This window comes from Barbatula barbatula (genome assembly GCF_947034865.1).
Source record: "Barbatula barbatula genome assembly, chromosome: 10".
Lineage (NCBI taxonomy): Eukaryota > Metazoa > Chordata > Actinopteri > Cypriniformes > Nemacheilidae > Barbatula > Barbatula barbatula.
In genome coordinates this window covers 232,570-256,295 of record NC_136773.1, presented here as the reverse complement: position 1 = coordinate 256,295, position 23,726 = coordinate 232,570, and the positions used below count along the sequence as shown (strand labels likewise).

General features: G+C 40.2%; 1 protein-coding gene across 1 annotated transcript in view; it reads right to left on the bottom strand.

Annotated features, from left to right (window-relative positions):
- reln (reelin) overlaps positions 1-22,428 on the bottom strand; it is a gene marked incomplete at its 5' end in the record, with an annotated part of 132,366 nt that extends 109,938 nt beyond the window's left edge. The window contains 3 exons of the mRNA XM_079465327.1: positions 3,741-3,848; positions 19,357-19,638; positions 22,335-22,428. Coding sequence (XP_079321453.1) covers positions 3,741-3,848; positions 19,357-19,638; positions 22,335-22,428 — 484 coding nt within the window. The remainder of the gene's footprint in view (positions 1-3,740; positions 3,849-19,356; positions 19,639-22,334) is intronic.
- Positions 22,429-23,726: the final 1,298 nt, after the last annotated feature.

Here is a 23,726-nt window from a genome sequence, read left to right as displayed (position 1 = left end):
AAATTTTGATGACTTTTTATTTTAATGTAATGTCATTGCCCTTCTACCCTAGAGGTAGAAACAAAATAAGTTTGTATATTCAATTGTACCTAGGTACATATGACAACAAAATCTTGAATCTTGGTGCCTCTTCCCCTCTTGCAGTTCATTACGTAGCCAATCTATCTGCAGAAGCCAAGCTCTAAATGTCCTTATATATTATTAAACTAGTCAGTAAACCCTGAGAAATGTTACAAGTGAACAACATAGATTCAGTTTATTTACAGGTATATGTTTTCAAGTGGATAGACGTTTTGGAGGAGCACTGCCTAGCTGCCCATAGCTGGTTTCTATTACATATTTCATGTTAAAGACAATTTCCTTAACTTCCAGACTTCTCTTCTTAACTGCTACACCTTTAAAAAGCATTAGTTACTTTTTAATACATTGTTTGTGTTGTGCTATTTAAAACATGATGTGACTGTGTGTTGTTTTTGTTTGAATGAAAAAATGTACTAAATGTATTGTCCCTTAAATAACACATGTGTTATCCTTAGCTGAACACAAAACTGATGACCAGTCTGATGACCTCTTTACTCCCATATATTTTAGCATTTGAGGTTCTGCATTAAATGCAGGCAATTACGTGTGGCAGTAGTACATTTCAATTACTTTGAAGATGTTGATTTGCCCCAATTTGGTGAAAGTGTGTTAAAAGTGGGCATAGAGATCTAAACCAAGAGTTGAATTGCTCCACAGGAGACGTTCATATCTTAATACACATGCAGACCTCTGATGATTTCATTCATAGTTTCATTGTGATCACAGGAAACAAGTGCAAAAGCATATCTTGCATGTTAATACGTTACAACCCAACATAAATTTATTTCTATCTTTTGCTGAAGTGTGTTAGTAGGAAATATCAGTTTGCATTTTCAATAATAATAACCCAGTGAGATTTTTGTATGTACAAGAAGTTTGACAACAGCCAATGCTCCACATGGAGATCTGGTCTCACCATCATGATCATAGGGTATGTCTATTATTCCATGAAGAAAGAGAAACAAATGAGAAAGAGTACATTCAGAAGAAATGTCTCCAAGACACTTGAAGAAAATGAAAGCTGCCAGAAAAGGTTTGTAGACCTCAAGGCTATTATCATTTGTGTTTTCACAATGATTGTAAAAAAGCGTTTTGTTAACAGATATATTTTATCCTTCACGCTACTGCACAAAATCCTTAAGAAAAGAACACAAGTATTGTTATGCCTGGACTGGAGTATAAAGAAGCCGTCTCGGTTACGCATGTAACCTCCGTTCACCGATGGAGGGAACGAGACGTTGTGTTGTCCGAATGGGGTTTGACTTGAGAACAGATCATCTTTGACTGACTTGAAAAAGCCAATGAAAATTGGCGGATGAAATTTGCACGCCGGTCTCCGCCCCGGATATCCATGTATAAAAGGAAGACATTCATCCACCTTTTGTGCTGAGGAGCCTGAGAATCGTGTCTCGATTGCTGCAGGGGGCGGCCAGCGTTGTGGCATGAAAGGACACACGTTCCCTTTCTGTTGGTCTCTCTACATTGTGTCGACAGAATGGGGTTCCTATAAAAAAAGAACAGGCACTGTGCCGCGTCACAATCTCTGACTGGCCTGGGCGTGTCAGAGAAGTGAGCGCTAGCGCGAAATTGAAACCTTCCAGTGGAGTGGTAGGGGGTCCCAGAGCTTGAAAATGGTGGGGAGCCCCTTCCACCGGCCATCACGGGCAGAGGCCTAGTTTCTCTAATGTTGAGAAGCTGCCCGGCACCGTAAGGGCCACTGTGAAGCGTTATTGCCTCACTGAGAAAACTCACTACAGATACCACTTCCAACCGCAGGGAGAAGGTAAGTGGAGACCCTCACACGGTCTCGCCGATAGGGGAGAACTCATGGGAGAATGTGCAGACTACAAGGGAGTGCTGCGAGAAGGTGGAGGTCTACCTAGGAGAGGTCTTGGGCCACCGCATGGGAGCCAATCATGAGGATACATCAGACTGATCCGCCTTGTGGAAGTGTTACTACGTGTGGAGCACTAGACCCGGTAAGAGCCATCCGCAAGATGCTCACGTAACGGGCCTAAGGGGGTAGGGCTGCTCCGCCCAGCCTGCCACCAAGGAGTGCTTAGTGATGGATGGAATGCCTACTCTTCGCCCGAGCGGGGGAAGAGGGGAGGCTGAATAGCGCACTGACCCACCCAGGTGGGGGGAAGGCGCTTTTGCAGTCTAACGCACCACCGGCTGCAGGTCTCACCTGGTGGTACCATGTAAAACTTGGGCTGACACCGGTTCCACAGGGAGGCTGTAAAACCTTGCGAAGGTATTGGCTGTAGCCGAGAAGGGGGCATTCCAGGTCCTCTAAGCTCCTCATGCTCTTTCTGGGAAAAATGGCACTGGGGCCGAACGCGTCTTAGAGTCGTGCCCGGTCCCGAGAAACCAAGTTCCGGGAGGTGCGGTGCACTGCAGCCAAATACTTGCGGCGGCCAGGGAGAGCTTGGTTGACATCTCAACGTCTGCTTCATCCTGAGCTCAACCTCCTCAGGGAGGGTGCTCCAAGGATTCTTTGGGGTTGGATGCCAAGAGGTTGCCCTCTGATGCTGCAAGCGACATCTCATCATCGCCATGCACCGTTTCTGAATACGTGGCTGAGTAGCAAGACGGTGTGGGACTGCCTCTTGAGGGAGTGTCAGACGAGCACAGCGGGACATGCCGCACTGAAAAAAAAATCACTTTTAGAAAAGAAACACCTCTGGTTTACTGCCCAGGGGAAGTCGCTGGAGAAGGGACAAAATCTGCTGAACCACATCGTAGAACTAGCAATAGTAAATGCTGGAGTCGTCAGCATTCGATGCGATGGCTCTGAAGAAAAAACGGTGAATGAATGCAGCACGCCCGCTCCCTTTTATATTCCGGTGCGGATATCCGGTGCAATTTTCATTGGCCTTTTCAAGTCACTCAGAGATGATGTTCTCAAGTCAAACCCCATTCTGTCGACACAACTTCGAGAGACCGACCGAAAGGGAACATTAGATCTCCATGTGCAGTCTTTTCTTTTAACATGATAATACTAATTCCAAACCAACGATTCTTTTAAATTAGTGCCTTGCTGCTTCATTGAAGTTAGTAGTGAGTAGTGAGAAACAACGAGGCAGGATGTGTGTTTGAATGAAAGAGAGAGAGAGACTGTAAAAGAAAACTCATGAGAATATGTTAAATCCATTGCACTGCAGCACTTTACATTGTTTTTTAATGTAAACATGTGCGTAATATCATATCTTGTTTATTGTATTAAAGTTTTACAAATAAACTATGAGAAAAGATCAAAGAAGGAAAACATTTTGTAAAGGCTAAATTGCTTTGACTTGCTAGTCAAAAACAACCCAGCACTTTTTAGAGATTAGTCAAAGATAGCTTAGTGGCCGAGTGAAACAAACAACAAGTGAAGCGGTTCCCGTGGTGATACTGGTGGCTCTCAGCCAATCAGATTTGAAAACCAGAATTAACTGTTGTATAATATCACACTAATTCAGCGAGGGACCGGATCAAACCTGATCTGACAGTTTGTGTGCAGTACCATGAGCTGGCCTCGAAACATCAACGGACACTTCAAACATACATAACACGTTCACACATACTAATTAATAATATACCTGTACTATAATCATTATGCGTTAAAATGAAGAGGATAGACAATTCACTAAAACAGTGTTACATGAGGAACTTACCAAAGCCAAATGCTGAGGACGCTGGGATTGCAGATGACTGGACAGTGGTGGACGTGTAGAGACCAGTGACCAACAGCCCATCAAAGTAGGTACTTGTAGAAATTGTCACTGTGGACACACAGAGAGGGTGTGGCTTATAACATGGAACACATACAGTATAAAAGTCGCCTTTTAATATTAGCATATTAGTCAGTGAGATGGTCTCTGTGTGATCTAATATGTGCAACGAATGACTGAATTGATAAATGAATGAATGAATAATATTAAACTACAGCGGTCAAGATGACTCGCCATACCCGGATGACCACGTATTAGTTTGCAGCAGATGTTATTGGGGAATAAAAAACACAGTCCTGTCCTCAATTGGTATTCTTGTTTCTTGTGGACAGCATGGTGGCAGTATTTTGTGTATGTTGTGCTTGTTTCCTGGTTCAGTTATCTAACCCCATGCCCCACACCTGACCCTTGTGATTATTCCTTGTTTTGTTCACCTGTTTTCTGTACGTGCAGGGTACTTCTGCACCCGCTAAATGCTCCAGACCGAGATGAGTGCAATTCTTAGCATTTCATAATTTTTTATGGTTTTAATATCTTGTAGCACCTAACCCCACCCTCACCCTAAAACCAGCCATTTCTCAGCCATATAAAACACAACACCCAAATAAAAGTACGGTCACAGGTATTTATTGGACAAACTGACCAAAACACTACAAAGAATTACAAGCAATGTGTTTTTGCACAGAAGCCGTGCGATAACTTTACATGAAGATGCCGTGCATGAGGTCGGCAAAGGGGTAACCTGCTCGTTCAAAAGTGACGCTGAAGGGCGCCGACCGAGCGTCAATGTCAGGAGTGAGTATGTGCTGCACTGTCAATCACTTTGTCTGTGCCAAGGCTCTCCATAACCAATAATCAATTACGCCTCACGGATCGTCTAGTATTTATACTTCAAAACTAATTCATGTGAACTAGATAATTCATAAATGTCCATGCTTATATTATTGATGCCTTTCAGGATGATGAGATATCTGTGGAATGTTTATTTAAGGTAACCTTGCGTGTTGTGAACAGCATCAATAAATGAAACATTTTGACAAATGTAATATAATTACCACATTATCAATTGACATGACAATACACCGAGATATTCATGCGGGGTGATGAGGACCATCTGAATTAATTGTTTTCTTTATTTATTACAGGGAGAATCCATCTGGAGCTTATGTGTTGAGCATGATTCAAGCAATGCCAAGAAAAAGAGTTTCCCGGGCAACACAAACTGTTCAGTTTGATTTGCAATGTTTTGCTCAGTTGACTGGAATGAAAAATTACATAAAAGCTTTATTTTTTTGTAAAGTTTTTGCATTTTGCATGCATTACTGTACACGTGCATCCTTTTAATTTTTACCAACTGATAGATAAGTTGAAATGATTGTACCCACAGCACGTCACAGATATTGTACATAAGATGTTTAGTTGAGAATAACTCTGAATATTCATTTGACAGAGAATAGGAAAGCTGTGTGAAAGTGCGAGAGTGAGCAGATGTGTGTACAGGAGGCAGGCGGAGGCGGCCGTGACACCTCACCAGCACAGACGGCAACTGTCATAAAGCCATGTTAACATGGTGAAGATACAAGGATAAAGAGAGCAAGATGACTGGGGAAATGAAATTAATGGCAAAGTATTGTGTTTAGTCAAAAACATTTGTAGTCATTTAAAGCTCTTGAATCAGATTGACTTGATTACTATCGACTTTTTCTATGATTGTTGAGGAGAAATGTGGCGCAAAAGCACACGGCAACAACAGAATCACTCTGAACTGTTTATGAAACTGTGATAGAAAACCCACATGAATCATTTTAGTTAGTTTTTCATTATAAATATCAACTGTGTGTTTCTTTGTGGATATATGATGAAATGGTAAAAAGTGCTCTTTGTGTGTATGAGAATACACATCCCTCAGTCCAGCCTCTCTCCCCTGAGCATCACCACTTCAATAATTCATTCTCTCACGGCCAGTCTAATATCCATCCTGACTCTTTCCAATGTTTTATTTAGCTTTTTTGTTGTGGTTATTACATTATTTTTATTTATTTTAGTCATTGTCTTAACAAGCGTCACTCAGCACTCCGCAAATACAGAGCTTCACATAAGGGTAAATAGTTTTGGGCCCAGTCTTATTCTGAATGAATATGACATTCATTGTATCAGTGAGAGGACACTAGCAAAAATTCAGAAGAGAAATATACTGAGGAAAATAAATTCACTATGTCTTGAACGATTTGATTCCTTGAGTCTGCAAATGATAAACGGGTTTGGAGAATGGATGGAACAACTCATTGACAGGTGCGAAGAACGCAACTACATGTAGTCCAGACATGACATATTTACTTCTCATATATTTACTTGCTCTTTTCACACCGGCCACCTCACTCTCTAACCATGACTCCCTCGAGAACGCAGCGCTTTTAATTTGAAAAAAAGGAGAGGTATTTAAAGGGCGTGGGCGTGCATCGGCCACGAGGTTATTATAAAAAACAGGCAACACAGCGGAGGATGTTTTAAACATAGATGGACGGATTTCTGGAGAGACACATGAACAAGGAGTGATCGATGAAAATGAAAGACTTAAATAATTCAGAAATCCATCTGAAAAGAGAGCAGAAGCGGGGGAAGGGAGGAGAATAGAGAAGAACCTGGTCAGAGTAACTCATAAAAACAGACGCATTCACCTGCGGGGGCTTGCATGCGTGCAATAGCTGCGCTTTGATGAGAACTCTTAACATTCTCTCCACACTCGTACACACACTCATACTCTCCCGATGAGCCATTTTTGACTGTCTTTGCTCAGGAGATTGCAGGGAGCTGTTGTTGTGAGGGACATGAACGCAGCTGAAAAAAGATGAACCTGTTTCATATAAAGATAATACCATCACATTTTATTTTTCATTTATAGTATTGTCCTTCTACTCATTCTTCCCTCCATCGCTCCCTCCACTTCGTCCTGTCCGTCATGCAATATAGATGGCACAACGTAGTACATCTCATTAGCAACACTCACTGCCACACTCCTACTGAAGTATTGATAAACCTTGGGTCTGGAAAACATCCCCGGATGGACTGACATTAAGAGTAGGGGCTGTTTTCTCTAGCGAAAGAGCCCAAAACGGGAAAAAGCATAGGTAATATAGGCACAACTTCTTATTTTTCTCCAGTATTTTCAGAAAATGCTGGGTGGTAGAGACATTCGTCATCCAGACGGCGAGCCATTGATGTTGGTCCAGACACAAATGGCTCTATATGATTTGAACAGCACCTGGTGGCCTGAACGCCAGACGCAGAAGCTAAAGAGGGAAGCAAGGGCAGTTGGCAAGGCTATGCATTACCTCGCCCAAAGTGGCAACAGTATGGCAATGAAACAATGCCTTCCAGCGAGCAGTGAATGTGAAACCTTTCTGGTATGATATATGATTCTAACGGTTCACTCTTTCTAGTCAGTCAGTTTTGAATAGCATTTTCCATTGTGCGTATGGTTTTCTTCTTTTTGAGCATCATTGAGCAAGGGAACAACGAAGGGGGAAGATCGGAGAAATAAGGTAGATATGTGGGAGAAAACCTCACTGAAATTTGCAATTAGCATGGGTAGGCAACAAAGATCATGTGGGACCGATGGATATGAAGCTGGAAGCAAACAACTGTAGCCTAATGAAAACACGTGCGTGTGTTAGCCAACCCACCACTGTGTTACTGCAGGTTTGAAAATCCCCTGGGAAAAAAATCAGTTTTAACGTGATTAACCATCAAAGCTACAGTGCCATATTTTCACCTCCGATTATATCAAAAACCACAGGAAAGACATGCATCTCAGCAGGAGGTTTGCCATCTGAGCTGCAGTTGACATATCCCACTGGAAACCTTGTGTAGCCCTGAGAGTCCGGAAATAGGAAGAGGCAGCAACTCTCTGACCATCTGTTTCCCCGATCGGGCCAGTATCAAATAGCCACTTCCCCACTCGAGAGAATGGTCCTGAACCTGTGCTGTAAGTCCCCAGTCTGTACCATTTCAATCAATGGTGTGAAAGATGGGATGCGTTTCTGCATGCATTTGACAGCTGGATAGGAATTATCAAACTGAGATGATTCTCTTGCATAACCCTCTAGCACCTCTATGCCCTGCTGGCTGTGCCATCTGCTGTTGCAAGGGCCTGTTGCTGTCAAACATGCTCTATTGCTCTATCAAACATTAACAGGTCGGGTGCCTGAGTAACAAATTATTTTTAATGACGCTCCTGACCTCTTGATAGATGATAGATCTTTAACATTTTCTCAACAAACTTGCCTTTGTTGCATCCATGTCTGGTAAATGGTGGACCCCTGAAGGAATTTTGGACCCACTACACATATTTATATGACAGTATTAAAGCAATATAAGAGTACAGACTGTATGATTTAATTTACAGGGATTTTTTCAATTAGATTCTAAAACGTAGGTTCAGGAGTAGACTGAACATTCAGTCCTGTCAATCATATAAGCGGCAGTCTCTGCACCTAGTGACAATTCATCCATCATTCCTCCTCCTTCCCATCTCCTACATCACAGTCCTTGTTCATCCTCTGTGCAGTTCTTTAATAAGGGGGGTAAAACTCAAGAGCTCAAGCCGAGCCTCAGATTAAGTTCTCTTTGAGCACTGCAAGCCAAGTTTGTTTACTACAAACTATTAAGACTTGTTTAGGACAGTATCTACATAACATTTTATAAATGAGGTCTCACAAGTCAAGTGTGGAATGCCACAGGGATAAGTCATAGGCCCCCTGTCTTTCACTAGAAGACATTAGAAAATATGAAATACAGTTTCATTGCTATTCTGATGATCAGGTTTTTGCCAAACATTTAGCTATTTCACAGCTTAGATGAACTTAATCACATTAGTCTGTCAATCCAATATGTTCCATATAGTAACAATCATGTAAACAACAAATGCAGATATTTGACAAAAGATGTTGACAAAAGGCTACACCTGATAATCTGGATATATTTTGGCGCAATGCACTGTGTTTTGTGCTAGTTTCAGCCCAAAGCCGTTTTTATTGTCACGTCCTGCGCCACGTTGTTCAAATAGCAAATGCATCAACCGAGAGGTTTTTCGCATCCTTAAACTAGCAAAAATGGATTCGGACACGCCATAAGTTCACCTGCCCCCTGCGCTTTAGACTATGTGCGTAGATTGTCACAATAGCTTCCCTTATCTTTATATCTGATAAAACACGAAGGTTAATGAAAGTTAATGCTTAATGAAAGTTCAAACTAAAATATGACCCAAGAACTAGAGTCTTTTAACTCTGGAAACGATGGTTTTGGCATGGGGACAGATATTTATATTTTTGCTCAAAGAATTGTAGATTTTTTGTCAAGTTGAGATCATTATTAAAATGCAATTAAAATATATTTCTGATGCACCTTTTTAAATTGCTTTATTTTTTTGATGCTTAGAATATATATATATATATATATATATATATATATATAAAAAAATATAATCAGAAAACATTTAATGTATTCATCATGTTGCATACATTTGAAAAAGAAAAATGTGTTTCTTACGATCTACTGTAATCTACTAAAATTGTATATACCAAATCCAGATGATTTTCCTTCTGTTTTAATCTTCTGTTGTGGATGGGAAGTGATCTTCTCTAGAACACTGACCCTAAATTCAGCCTGACGCAGATCTAATTTTCCCATCCTGCACTGCTTTGTTTATATAGAAAATGCATTTGCGCTCATTTGTGCGGCCATGTTCGTGTTGGTGTAAAAAAGAGGTGTGCTCAGGTACATTATTGGCGCATTGCTATTTTGAGGAACTGAAAACAGACTGCGTCATAGAACGACTCAAACCTGCTCTAGAGTCTAAGGCCAATGACGCAATATTTGTTTAGTTATTTTGAGAAACGTTAGGAATATGCGCCTATAGGCGTTTTCCCGCCGTTTAACTAGCAAAAGTGTATTCGGACACACCCTGAATGCACCTGCGCCATGCGCTTTAAACCATGAGCTAAGATCGTGAAAATAGGCCTCATATGTCAATAACACAATAATGCTTCATAAAAACAAACTGACTTCTTGTTTTGTTCTTTACATGCCCATAAAGCACAATCAGGGAGATGCAATGTTAGGGTTACCGTATATACAGTATGTAGGCTCAGTTGTCAGTTTAGCTTCAATTGAAACTAAATGGTCTATGTGTGCTGCTAGAGACAGTGACAGTCACTTAAGTGTTAGCCCTGTGAAATTTTCTGTGTTTACGCTCCCACAGCATGCCGCTGATGGAGGGAAGAGGATTCTGGAAAAGTGATAAGCAGAGCTCTTGCTGTGCTGGAAATGAACTATGCAAATAACTCAACTGAAAACCACCCAATCCACTTTCACTCTTCTGTTTCGTTTCTTTCTTCTTGTGATGAAAAAATGACAAAACTAACAAGCATTTGTGTGTGGAGAAATATCACTCCATCTGCCAGCGCGGGCGTGAATGTCCGTACTCAGCGAGAAGACGGTAATCACTTCCATGTGCCTTCAGCTCCAGCTTAAACCAAGCAATGCAACCGCAGATACTCAGGCAGAAAGTCAAACATAAAGAAAGTCCCTTTCACCGATTCCACCTGTTAATAAAACAAGGGCTCTCACAGAAAACAGGAAATGTCTAAATGATGACAGTTCCACCCTTGACGGACCTTCATACTCCCACACAGCTAGATCATTTCCTCCTCCAGAGCTCGATGCACCCGGGCACCCAGAACACGTTTCAAATCTCTTCCATTAACATACTGTGGAAACTCACGGCCCATTGCTTTGACGTGTTTCTCGCAGTGCCTGTGTGACGTTAGCACAAATTAAAACTCAACGGGTCTCGATCGTGTCGCATGACCACCTTTTGATGTAAATCATGACATACAATGTAAAGTTGTCACCGGTTGAAAACAGGTGCATTGTTGTAGTAAACCAATATTTATTGCAAAAAAAGGTAATTCATCTGAAAAACAGGAAAAGAGCTGAAATAAAAGGTCAGTTGTGGTCTAGTGGTTTGAGCGTTGGTCTTGTGATCAGAAGGTTTGAATCTCAGTGCCAGCAGGTCATGACTGAAGAGCCCTTGAGCAAGACACCTTACCCCTGATTGCTCTGCAGTAATGTGACACTGTAAATAACTACTTGTAAGTCGCTTTGGATAAAAGAATCTGCCAAATGAATAAATGTAAATGTAAAAGCCGGGTCAACAGCCCGATCTCTGGCAAACAGCCAGAGATCAAAGAGAATAGTAATTAGGTTTCACCTGCCTTCCTCAAGGCTAGGCCCTTCTTCAAACTGTAGTTTTCTTAAGCTCAACAGTGCATTATCCATATTCCACTCTTTCACAACGACTAAATATATAAATAAATCTGCCGTATACGTCCTGCCTTCCGTTGCAAGAATATCCTATAACCTCATCCAGTTCTCTACCCGGTACATCCAGCACATGAATATACTGTAGTGTTTAACGTGATTTATTGTTCTGTCACTGTAGAGCCGGACTATTGATGGCATTTCAGTTTCAAATCTCGCTAGTCATTGAACCCACAGTGACCATCTCAAATGCATGTGATTTTGGTCTGTAAAGAAGTCTTTTCCTGAAAGAATGCTCGTCACTTATGAAAATGTACCATGGTTTTACTGTGGTATTTGTAGTAAACCACACCATGAACCATAGTTTAAGCGTAACATTTGTAGTAAAACTGTGGTTAAACAAATGTCAATACACCCAAAAAAAACATGGTTACAGTACTAATACTGTTACTTTAGTAAAACCATCGAAAACAAAGAACATAGGCATAAAACATATTCTGTTGTTTATTTATTTACTACAGATCATTCATTATTATTAATAGACAAAAAACATGGATTTAATATGGATTGTATTCCTCATCCAACACTAGTTTAAACAAAAAAAATTTTGGGGTCTTTTACGTAATACAGGGTTTCCCAAACACCAGATTATTGTTAAACATTTACATTACATCTGTCATTAGATCTTTTTATATCTTTATAAGAGCAATTTTCCAATAACCTTTTTAGGAGTTGCATTTTCTTTTATTTCAAATACTGAATTCTCAGAATAATGAACTGCATCTGAAATGGCTTACATAATACATAATATTTAGGATTAATGTCATTTTAAATGCTATGTATGAAAATGTAAATTATTATAAAAAGTACAAAAACAAAACTTAAGGCTGATTCCGTTATCTTTAAACTGAGTCAGAAGAGCACATGACATGGCATCAATATAAAAGCAGGCCCCGGTAGAGAGAACTAGAAGATTTAAAGATTTATTATTATTCCTCTTAATATTGTAATCATCATTTTAAATGTTTTATAACACAACACATTCAAATCTTTTCTACTACGCAGACAGACAGTTTATGGATTTTTTTACTTTTATCTTCTATTTTGTGCATTTTGGTGGCATTTTTGCCTAAAGCCACCATTATTATCTGACCCTGCTTATGAACCCCCTGCTATTCCCTCGGCGAACCCCCATTTGGAAAACTATGCCCTAAAGCCTGAGTAGGCGATTCTTTCCGGAAACATGTTTGTTATGCTACACATCCTGATTGCACTACATTATGTCTTCGGGGCAGTGGTTTCCAAACCTGTTCCTGGGGACCCACTGCTCTGCACATCACTTCATGGATCTGCATCACACTTCATGGATCTTTCCCTTAATGAGCTGATGATTTCAGTCAAGTGTGTTAGATTAGGCAGATATGCAAAATGTGCAGAGCAGTGGGAATAAGTTTGGTGCAGGACCATAAAAATGTTGTCCAATCATTACATTTAAATATAAAATTCCCTTAATGTAAATCTTGCCTGTTTAGTAGGACATAACTCGCTGCTTAACCACCAAAGTACGATGCATTGTTAGAGAATATAACTCCCTAGTCAACACTGTTTGCCAAAAACATAGACGAACCACCATCAACCATCAACAATCTGGCTGATGACATCACACAGGTGGTGGAGTAATGGCATCCCCTAATGAATCCGTTCAGATAGAATTAATGTTAGATTATTGCTGTAAAGAGCAACACATATCATATTTTTGTTCTCTGTTTATTTATTTCAAGATGTTTTATTCATTCACAAGTCAAGGAGCCCATGGGTCCGTGCACATGCTCATTTCTCAGAAATTCTTCTGACACACTAAAATAAATCAAATGTAACGTGTATATCGCTGCCGAATCATTACTATTAGCCATGCTTTATGTTTGTCACTGGGTTTTGAAAATATCTATCCAATAAAAAGTGTTTAGAACTCATTAAAAATACAAGGTTTCAGAAGAACAGTGACAATATATTTGGAGTCATTGATATTGAATGTGTCTACATGTCAGAATAATAAGGAACTACAGGTATGCTTCTAACCAAAGCGCTAGAGTTGCGGCTCCAACCATGCAGCTTTGCTGTGATGTTTGCCAATGTTTGTTGGAACGATGGTTTTGTGAAACACAGAATCACTGAACAATGGGAATCTTTAGGGAAGCGCACCCAGGTTATTAAATTACCAGAAATTCTACATTTAAAACTATATAACTATTTTTAATGTTGTTATGTTAATAATGTTGTTGTTCTTATTATTAAGTGAATAAATACGTTTTAAATAGTAAGAGACATTTGGTAATGAGCTAAAACAGGATCATTGGATCAGTGAGCAGGGGTGTATTCCAGAAGCAGCGTTAACGTTAGCTAAACCCTAACTCTGGGTATGTCGGTTCCAGAACACGTTTGAAGGGGAAGTTCACCCAAAATCTATTTTGTGTGATTTCTTACTCCCCCACATGTCGTTTAACATGTTTAGAGAACTTCCGGTGTCTTCGGAGCACAATTGAAGATATTTAGGAGACATCCAAAAGATTTCCAGGCCTCCTCATAGACATCATGATTATAGTTGTTGTCAAGGTCCAGAAAAGCACTAAAGACATGGTGACATTGGTCCATCCGCTCATAGTGGCTCAGTTGAATTTATTTGAAGCGACGAGAATGATGTGCGAAAAACAAACCAAAATATCGAGTTTAATCGATATATATGTGTATTGACGCATGGTTAGGGTTTGTTAACCTGGAGTTGGTTATCTTCAGAGGGAGTTGCTGTGGTTACTTACATATCCTGAAACTAATCTCCATTTTTGGAACTGAAAGTTGAGGTCATCAGCTAACCTACACCTAAACTTACCCGGGTATGTCACATAACCAGCTTTCTGGAATAACCCCTCATAACTCAAGAATCAAATCATTTGGGTTCCTCAACGGAATTCTTCAATTCACTGAAATAAACTGATTGAAAGCGATTCACCCATGAATCGGATGCATTGAGTACATAAATAGTGTGCATGTGCATGTAAGTCTTAAACAATTTCTCTGTACCTTAAAACGTTTACTCGAATGAATGTCCATGTCATGATTCCGCTATCATGTCATGTTTATTCTTGGTCTTGCAGTGGAGTCATGGCATAGCCTTAGGTTTTGTGTGAGAAAGACATGGCTTTGTCTAGATTTTGACTTGCCACCTTATTAATTATCCTGTGTTTGTTCCCCTTTAAAACATCCTCTGTTCATTGTCCTGTGCTCCTTCATTGTATGCTCTACCCAGTCTGTATCTGTATTGTGTATTACCTCGCATCGTGTCTTGCCTTACCCCGCCTTGCTCTTGTCAAATTCTGTTTACCTCGTGTTTGGTGAGTTAGTCTAGTTTTGTCCTAAGTGTTTATTCCCTCAGTCTAGTTAGTCCGTGTCCTAGTTGTTATTATTATTTTTCCTGTCTTGTTTTACCCCCTCGTGGGTTTTTGTTTTGTGTTTATTATATAATAAACTTTTTGTTAACCCCTTCATCCCTGCGTCTGCCTGCACTTGGGTTCTTCCTACACCATCCATGACAGTCCGTCCCAGCTCAGCATCTCGACACTTAAATGTGTTCATGTTGCTTATATTGTGTTGTTGTTTCCTTGGACGTTTCTCCTGTCCGACCTATGTGGAGTGAAAGGAACCAGTAAAGATCCCTCAATTCCATTATGGTGTATATTTATGTGTCAGTGGAGCCCTGCATTCACAGTACAATATAATATTTCTATTATTCGGAAGAATTTGTCATTTCCTTTAAAGCAATTGTCCGTGCCTTGGCACATACCCAATTGTGACTGACAGAATCGAGCAGAAAACAAGACTGAAAAAATGTTCATAACTGGCTTTCAAGAGAGCAACGACACTTCACTTTAAGCTAAAGAAATAGTCTCTGTAAGTAAACTGCTCCCCAAACTAGGAAGGAATTCATAATGTTCTGCTAAAGCTCCCACACAGAATATTAATGAACAATACTTTTCTCTTTCTGTCTGTTGTGTATCATGTGACATCTGTCATCAGAGGTCAGATACTCTGTACATGTATTCATTCAGCCGAAGCTGTCATCCAAACAAATGAGAGAGCGTTTAACATCTTCATGGTCGGTTGATACGGAAGAGTATGAGCGCTTCTCATGTTGAGGATGCAGGCGGAAGAATCAGAATCGTTGTCAGTGAGCTGCTGATGGCTGTAAAGGTTGTTCTGGTCATTGCTCGCTGACTGGCCTCAATCCACATTTCAAGTCTAATAAAAAAGAGAAACGTGTACTTCTTTAAACGGCTGTGTTGAGTTCTGCTACTCGTCTGTTGTTGGTGTTTTCTGTCGGGGTTAATGGATCAATGTTATCAGCTCAGCTGACACACACTGCCCCGGGCTCAGATTAAAGAAAGATGCCAAAGAAAAACAGGAGGGAGGCCTGGTGTTTTCATTCAGGCTTCAGAGAGACGCATGTGTCCTCCAAACAAGGTTCCTTGAACCCTTTTCATGAAACATTGATATTCACTGCTGTGAAACGCCAACAAACGAAATGAAATGGATTTGAAAATGTTGTATTTAAAACCTGTACATAATTTCAACATATTTATATGATTTATTATAAAGTAAATATAAGAGTGTTATGCCTTGTTAAAGTCAGTATTTTTATTGTAGCCTTTGGTGTGTGTGTGTGTGTGTTCTTGTTTATTATATATTCTGTATGAAGTTCTCTCTGTGTAAAAACCAATGGGAAGAAAATCATTGTGCTCTTAAAGAGCTCCAGGTTTCAGACGTTTGACATGTTAGAAAGAGTGTAGCAGATCATTTGTATTCTGATCAAAGGAGGCTTGACTTTCTGTGTGATAAACGACACTCTTTTTGTTTTGTCTTCAAAAAAAGGTATAAACAAATGATGCAATATGTGGATTTTAGAAGACACAGAATGATTCTTTTAAAGCAGAAGTTTGATGTTTAGTAGACCTGGATCACTGCTCAGCACTTGCATCATAAACACAGAAAATAAAACCAGTCGTATACAGCAGTAATTCATATTAGACTGTTGTAAGAATCTCGACTGGTTTATTGTGCTTGTTTATATGATGTTAATTTGCAATAAACAATTAAAATTAAGGATCACAATGCTGTTTTGCATTTGCGGAGATACATTTTGAGAATATATGTAACATTATTGAATGAATTCAACAGATCGTTATGCTTAACAAAAATATTAAAATAATACTGTCAAAAAATAGTAGAAAGATTTTAAATTTAAAAATACATCATCACCGCCACAACATGACAGTGTTTATCGATTGCATTGTAATGATGATAACACTATTTTGAAAAAAATTCGGAAGTGTTTTTCAATTCTGAACGAGACAAACATTATGTTGTTATAATTGCTTCCAATGTTTCCTCGTCTGTAAGTCACTTTGGATAAAAGCATCTGCTAAATGACTAAATGTAAATGTAAATCTGTATTTCCGTAACTAAGAGTATGTTTATACAATAACAAAAACACATTTTAAGTTCCACGTACACATGGCAGCATTATCAAAACGATCTACATGGATCCAGGAAAATGAACAGAAACAATGTATTATGCAGGTCAGGCCAGTGGATAGCGCTGTTGTGCTATGAAGAAACCCTAGGTGCTTGCGTACGTTTTAAACTAAAAGCTCTTTCAATACACTATGTAGGCGTGTATGTGTGTTTATAGTAGTGTGCTTATAAACACTGTCTCTGCTGGTTGTAGTGGTGCATTAAATCTACTTGTTGCTGGAGAAATGATAAGTATGTCACGCGGTACCAACATGCAGCATAGAGGGCGCTATTATTGTTTGGGGAATCCTCGCTCATGCCTACAGAACGTGTAATAAGCATGCATGTGATGTTTGGAAATGCCGCCTTCAGAGTTTACACGTAAACGATAATGCCGTCATTTTTAAAAACTTGAACTTTGAGACCCGTTCTAATTAGCATATGTACTGAGTTTCAAGTCTCTACTGTCCACCCTCTACTCTACGGTTAGCGAAATAATGACATCCCAAAAATTCAACATGGGGTGCATGAGAAAACTAAAACTCGAATGGACTCGATACTATGTATAGAGGGTGCCATTTTCATGTAAATGAGCAGCCAATACGCATTAAAAAGTTTTCAGTTTTTAGTTGAAAACGTTCTTGTGTGAATGGCCTCTAATATCAGTGACTGTGTAAAATGAGCACCAGCCTCACATCCACAATCACTTACAAAAAAGTCACGTGTCTATTGTTTGCTCATTGGAAACAATTCGACCTTGCAGGTTTGTGATAGTTATCAGTCGCCTTGATAGTCCAGTCACCCACAGATGGCTAGCAGCTTTGTGTGCACGCTGGCATCATTGTGTTGCCGTTTCGTATTGAGTTTAATGACTACCTGGCATAGTACGAGCATCTCTCTGGCATGTTAGACTGCCATCATGACTATCCAGGGTGAAGCCCATGGCCAGATGCAACGGATTAATTCTGAGCCGTGTTTCACTGTCACATTAGGAGCCAAGCAGGCAGCCATCAGCCGTGGCCTCGCGCGCATTAAACAGCTATCACATTATGCAGAAAACCACCACAATGACCAGCAAAACCATTCATGAAGCATCGCCACATATCTGGAGTGAACTCATTTGTGCATGCACTGAGAGCAGTTGTTATTTAACGCCTCACAAATGTGTCAAAATCTGAACTTCATTTGTCTAGGAAGGCACACTGTCATCTGAAATGCATTTAACAAAATTCTCTTGGCGTTTGTTGGTCAGTACGACTCTGTGTTCAAGTGTGGCTAATGGCTTTCATCGCACAGAGCTTCAGAGAAGAAGTGGCTGATTTATGTTTTCTGCACTTAATGAACATGAGAATGACAGGATTGTGTAATCTGATGACAGTAAGGTAAATCACGTCCGTGTCACACTCTAAACTTTTTTTAGAACAGTTGATGCCTCCCAATAAACCTTCCAGTCCTTAATAGAACCACGCAGCCTGAAAAAGAACCCTTTAGAAACCTTCTCACAGGTGACATCTGCATGATTGTCTGCCTCAGTGATGATTTTAGGTGAAAAGGAAGTCAGGGGGTTTGATCTGAGCCCAGTGTCTCGATGGGTGGTATATGAGAAGTCCACCCCTTCCTCAGAATTGAAATACGGAGCATTGACCTTCCTTCATGAATGACTGACAGCTCTAGTGTTCACCACTAATCTCTTTCTAACACAGAATAACCATTTAGCCAGGTGAATTTTGACATTTTCAGTGTAATGTAGTGATCATAGTTCTAGGTGGACATCAGGGTGGTCTGCGGGTTCATAAACTCTGTCCTGCCTCTAAACGGTGAAAGATGAAAATGATCACTTACTTTCATCTGCAGCATTGTTTGCTGATTTCTCTATGATTTCATAATAATTTCGATAACCAATCCTGGTCTGCCCATCTCACTGCCATTCTTAACACAATGGTCTCCTTAAAAAATATTTTTCTCTTTGTCTTTCAAATTTCCCCAAAATCCTGCCAAACACACGCACACGTCCCGGTAGATCTCACCGGTCTGCATACAGAAGATAAAGCTGAGAACACAAGACCTGGTGCTTCTGTTCTGCTGTAATGAACAGCGCCCGCTCTTCGACTACATCGAAAGCACATTTTTTTAAGGAAAACAAATGCGGATCTCAGCAGTGAGAAAAAAACTCTCAGATTCCTAGTCTCATGACTGCTGAAAGAGTTCTCAAACTGAACTAGTTCATAGTTGATGTCATGACGACACTTCGATTGAATTCTTTATATCTGATATTAACCTCCATGTTGTCGGTTCAGGTTTATTCAGACACACACATAGAGAGAGAGAGAGCGAGCTAGCGAGTTGCACCTGTTGTGCTCTTTTGGAGTTGCTGTGGATGTTTGTGTAGTTTTGGCTTCAGGATAAACCGCCCACACATGAGCACTGGGATCACACAGCACAGAAGATCTTGAAGTTCAACTTCACATCAATACTCTTACATAAACACACACACACTTTTACAGTCCTTCTTTCTTTTCTCAACTGGAAAGGCTCTAAACTGCTGTGGCTATATTTCTCAAAAACAGAATCACGCTGGCGTGCCGTAATAAAGTACTTGGTTCTTGGAAAGGTATGATATACGAGCGCATTGAGACATTCAGAGAAATGATTAAGGGTCAAAACAGGGACTCACCTTGATATTCCTGTCCCGGGATGTACGCCGAGGGGTTTCCGTTTATCTGAAAGGTGAGCAGCACCTCGCCTCCTCCCTCGGCCCCCGCCGGACCCTCCGGCTCACCGTGGTGAGTGCACAGGAAGAAGAAGGGGTTGAAGCGTGGGTAGAAGCCGGCCGGATCCGTGCTGCCCCACGACACCACAGTCAGCAGGGCACACGCCAGGGCAGCGGCCCACAGCATGTCAGCGTTCGCAGGTGAGTGGGTTCTCACAGGTACACTGTGATGTGCGTCTGTCCACCCTTCACACACGGGGTGTTCAGAGCCTTGTGTGCCGCCCCGCTCCACCACTTAAATACTTCTTAGCCCTCCCTCTCTCTCAAATTCTCTCCTCCCATGTCCCTCCCAGGTCTCTCTCTCTCTCGCTCTCTCGCGCACTCATGCATGCACTATAAAACACGCCTCATTTCTCTTTCATGTCTTTGCTCCCGCCCTGGTTTGTGTCAATCACTCTAATATGTATCTGTGTCTGTGATTTATCTGTCTTTGGTCCTCTCTGTGCTTCCCGTTGAAACAGCTTTTCCACTCATTCAAGCCTTCTTTGTCTCTCTCCAACACCCCCCATCCACCACCCCCAGAGCCGATTCCCTGCTTTTCCACCCAAAGATCACACCTCCCCACCAGCACCTCCTCCTCTCCCTTTCTCTCTCTCCCCCATCCTCTCCGACAGGACCCTCTGCTGTCTCTCACTGTGTCTTAGGCGGCTCTTTGTGCTCACTTCCATTTGTTTGTATCTTGTGATTAATTTGCTTTTCCAGTTCATTCTCTCACCTCTGTTTTGCGTGTATCTCGTTCTCCTTTACATGAACGGTCCTGTCTGAAAATCATGAGCAGTTTGTGAAAGCCCCCCCCCCCCACATACACACGCTTCACACTTTCTCCATCTGTTTTAATTGTATCCAGCCATCTGAATTTTCAAGACAAGCCTAATATTTGAATATGGATCTGCGATATTTCACATTTATATTTTTTCACATTAATCATGAATTTGTGCGCAACACCTGCAGGAATACATTTTGCATTATAAAATCCTTATGTTATAATATTAAGAATTTCATACACAATGCTAAAGCTGAATCATTGAAAGCCTTACAATATATTTCATTAAGGACATGGTGTGTTTTTATAAAGCACCGTTGCTAGAAAACTTTAAACAACAAGTCTGACCCCTATCAGCGAAATGTGTCTGTATTTTTAATGTTGTGTTCTGTAATGATGTTCACCTCATTGTTTGATTATATTGACCTATAATCTTCATATAGACCACTTCATAAAAACACGAACCCAACGCTGGCCCAGAACAACTTCCTGTTTCAGTTTTTCAACACAGAAGTGCTTGAACCAAATACAACCAGCAGAACATTTATAATGGAATGAAGATGTTAAATGAATAATATTGAATTATACTGTATATGTAAGAAATAAATCACTGAATTCAAACCAAAATACATTGTATGGGTCAAAATGAACAAAATCTCATTAGGATATACTGTAAATATTATGTTCCATCAAGATATTTTGTACATTTCCTACTGTAAATATATAAACATTTTATAGGTGGATGTAGCAAAATTGCAAACAAAAATGGAATATGAATGGAATAGAAACTTTGCACGCTGCTGCCTGCTTTTTGGGGATTTTCCAATAGTTATATCTCGGCCTAATATTTACCTATATAATATATTATCATCATTTAATGTCGTCATCAACAAGCATACACTAAGCAAGAAAAAACAAAGATGAAAGAAATATATTTGACCAGTGTGCAGTAATAACACATGCACACAATAACCTTTTCTTATGACAAGATCAATGACTTGAAAGGAACAAGTCAACAAAAACATGCATATTAACCTTTCCATTCTTCAGCATTTCCAGTTGAAACTAAGGGTGACCCCGACTAGTCTGTGATTAGATGCTTCAATAGGAAGAGTCTGATTCAACTACCAATCTCACAGTGGAATCTTGGCAGAGGTGTTATGCAATGGGGATTATATGGGCAGGGGTGTAGCAGATGACCCGCTGGTGACTCGCAAAGGAATGTGTACACTGTTTACAAACATTTGTAACTTACTGAAAGTTTGATCATTTAAATATGAATTAACACTTTGTCTGTAAAGGCACATTTGTTTTTTATTTAGACTGAACTTTGCGCTGCAGTACACCAAAAAATTATAAAGTAACCAAAATCACTGCATATAGCAAGCACGGCACAGACTTTCAGAACTTGTCATTCTCTGCACTGAAAGCAAGCGTGTGCGTCAGGAGGACGGAGAAAGAGTGCGCAGGGAAAAAAGTGAAGAGGGACTTTTTGACTGCTTTACTGCATTTCTCCTTTACATGCGGTAAATATAGTCACTTTATTGGTAATTCATTAGTAACTAGAAAGTAAAGTTCGAGTACAAACATTATGCTGGCTTGACAAACATATACACTATACAGTTTACAATAGTTTGAAAGGTTTAGGTTAGACATTTCTAACATGATGGAAAGTCTTTGAAAGTCTTTCAAGTTAGTCATCCAATTAATTTTATTCAAGACAGTCATATAAAGAAGTAGATTGGTCTCATTTTAACTAATTGCAAGTCAGTGGGACCAGCTGTTCAGACACAGTCTTACTTTAGCAGCTATGCTTATGCAACTGGCCCTATGTGAACCCAGTCTGTAAAAAACAGGCTAGAGTCTTAGTATGTTGTTTACATGAATTAACATGTTTAAGTATGTATTAACATGTCACTTACATGATGCTAACAAGAGTAGCACATTGTTAACACGATGCTATCACGACGCAATTAACATTGTGCTAACGGGATTAACATTTTGATGATGCCAGGTTCTCAATCACCTGCACTTGCCTCTCATCAGCACCAGCAGCATAAAGACACTCAGGCATCGTCTGGTCTCGCTACGCATACAGACTCAAACCTGTGATACCTACCTGGACTATCCCTCGTCTTACGTCTTCTTCTGGTCCCGTCATCCTCACCTCCAGTCACCATCTTCACTCCCGGATTCACCAGCCCTGCGTTCATGGTCTTCTGCAACCATCAGGTACAGTACAAACCATCAGCCTTCTCACTCATGCTGTACAGTATATTCAGTTATCATTATTTCTAAAGTTACTTACCATCTGCCTTCAGAGTGTTCTTTTACAACATTATTCATCATTTTGTTGTAGAATGAACATGACCTCTCAATTTAACTGTCTTTATTCATTAATCCAAGTTAATCAAGCAGATTAAATGAGTCTCAGTTAAAGTGGGGGAATGTCACACACACACACTAAGAGCACAGATGAAGCCAGTCTTTCTAGATTCCATAATAAATGTTAGCCAGCCAGTCAAAACTGCAAAAGCTATAGACGCCTATCCTGTTAGTAAACATTGTGACAGGTTTGTGTGGGCGGAGCTTATGTGGAGGCAGAAAGAGCCCCCTGACTGCATTACAAGTGCTGTCTAGGACCGCGATTGTTTTTGAAGTGAACTTCAACGCCAGGAACCTGGCCGATCTGTACGCGCTCACTCAATGGATCCAGAGACCAACCGATAGGATTACCTCCAGTTAAGTGGCCTGACATCTACACCCATCAGACAGAGACACCAAGTGTTGTATAGTAAAGATAAACTGAGAGCATATAGATCTGTACAGTGGCAAACGTTATCAAATGCATTTACTTGAACACAAACCTGACACATAACATGACCCTTCTCACTGTTCTGTTTTTCCTTTATACTAATGCACTTGTGACGACTAAAGAAGAAGAGATGACAAACACTTTCCTTGAGTTTCTGGCTGATAGTTAACTGCTGGTTGTATAACTAACAAAGTTAGCTAGCATATCCTATTCGCTCAAAAGAAAACGCTATCTGAAAAATAACCTTGTTCCCGAGTTTCTGATTTGGGCTTACGTGAAATTTTTAAGACCCAAACCATAATCTACACCAACAAAAGACAGTCGTTTTTTAATCTTAAGTGTTATGAAGTGAAACGCAAGCGTTTTTGATGATGGTTTCTGTTCAGTCCATCCGTTATATTGTGTTTATCTACGGCTGTCGTAAGTGTTTTTGTTTGGCAATGGCAGAAGATACTGTATGTGTTAAAATATCAAACTGGAGACTGTATTCTGTCGATTGTGGCACTGAACATATAGACTCACCATATGCTTTAGTGGCTCAACCGAAGCCTCGCACATTCAAGTTCAAAAATAGTGTCCGCACTTGCGTAAAAAATAGGGTGGACATATCGGCACACTGACCACATAGCTATCAAAGCAGACTTCTTAAATTCTTAAAAAACACTATATATAGTCATTTTGAAATTATACTAACTT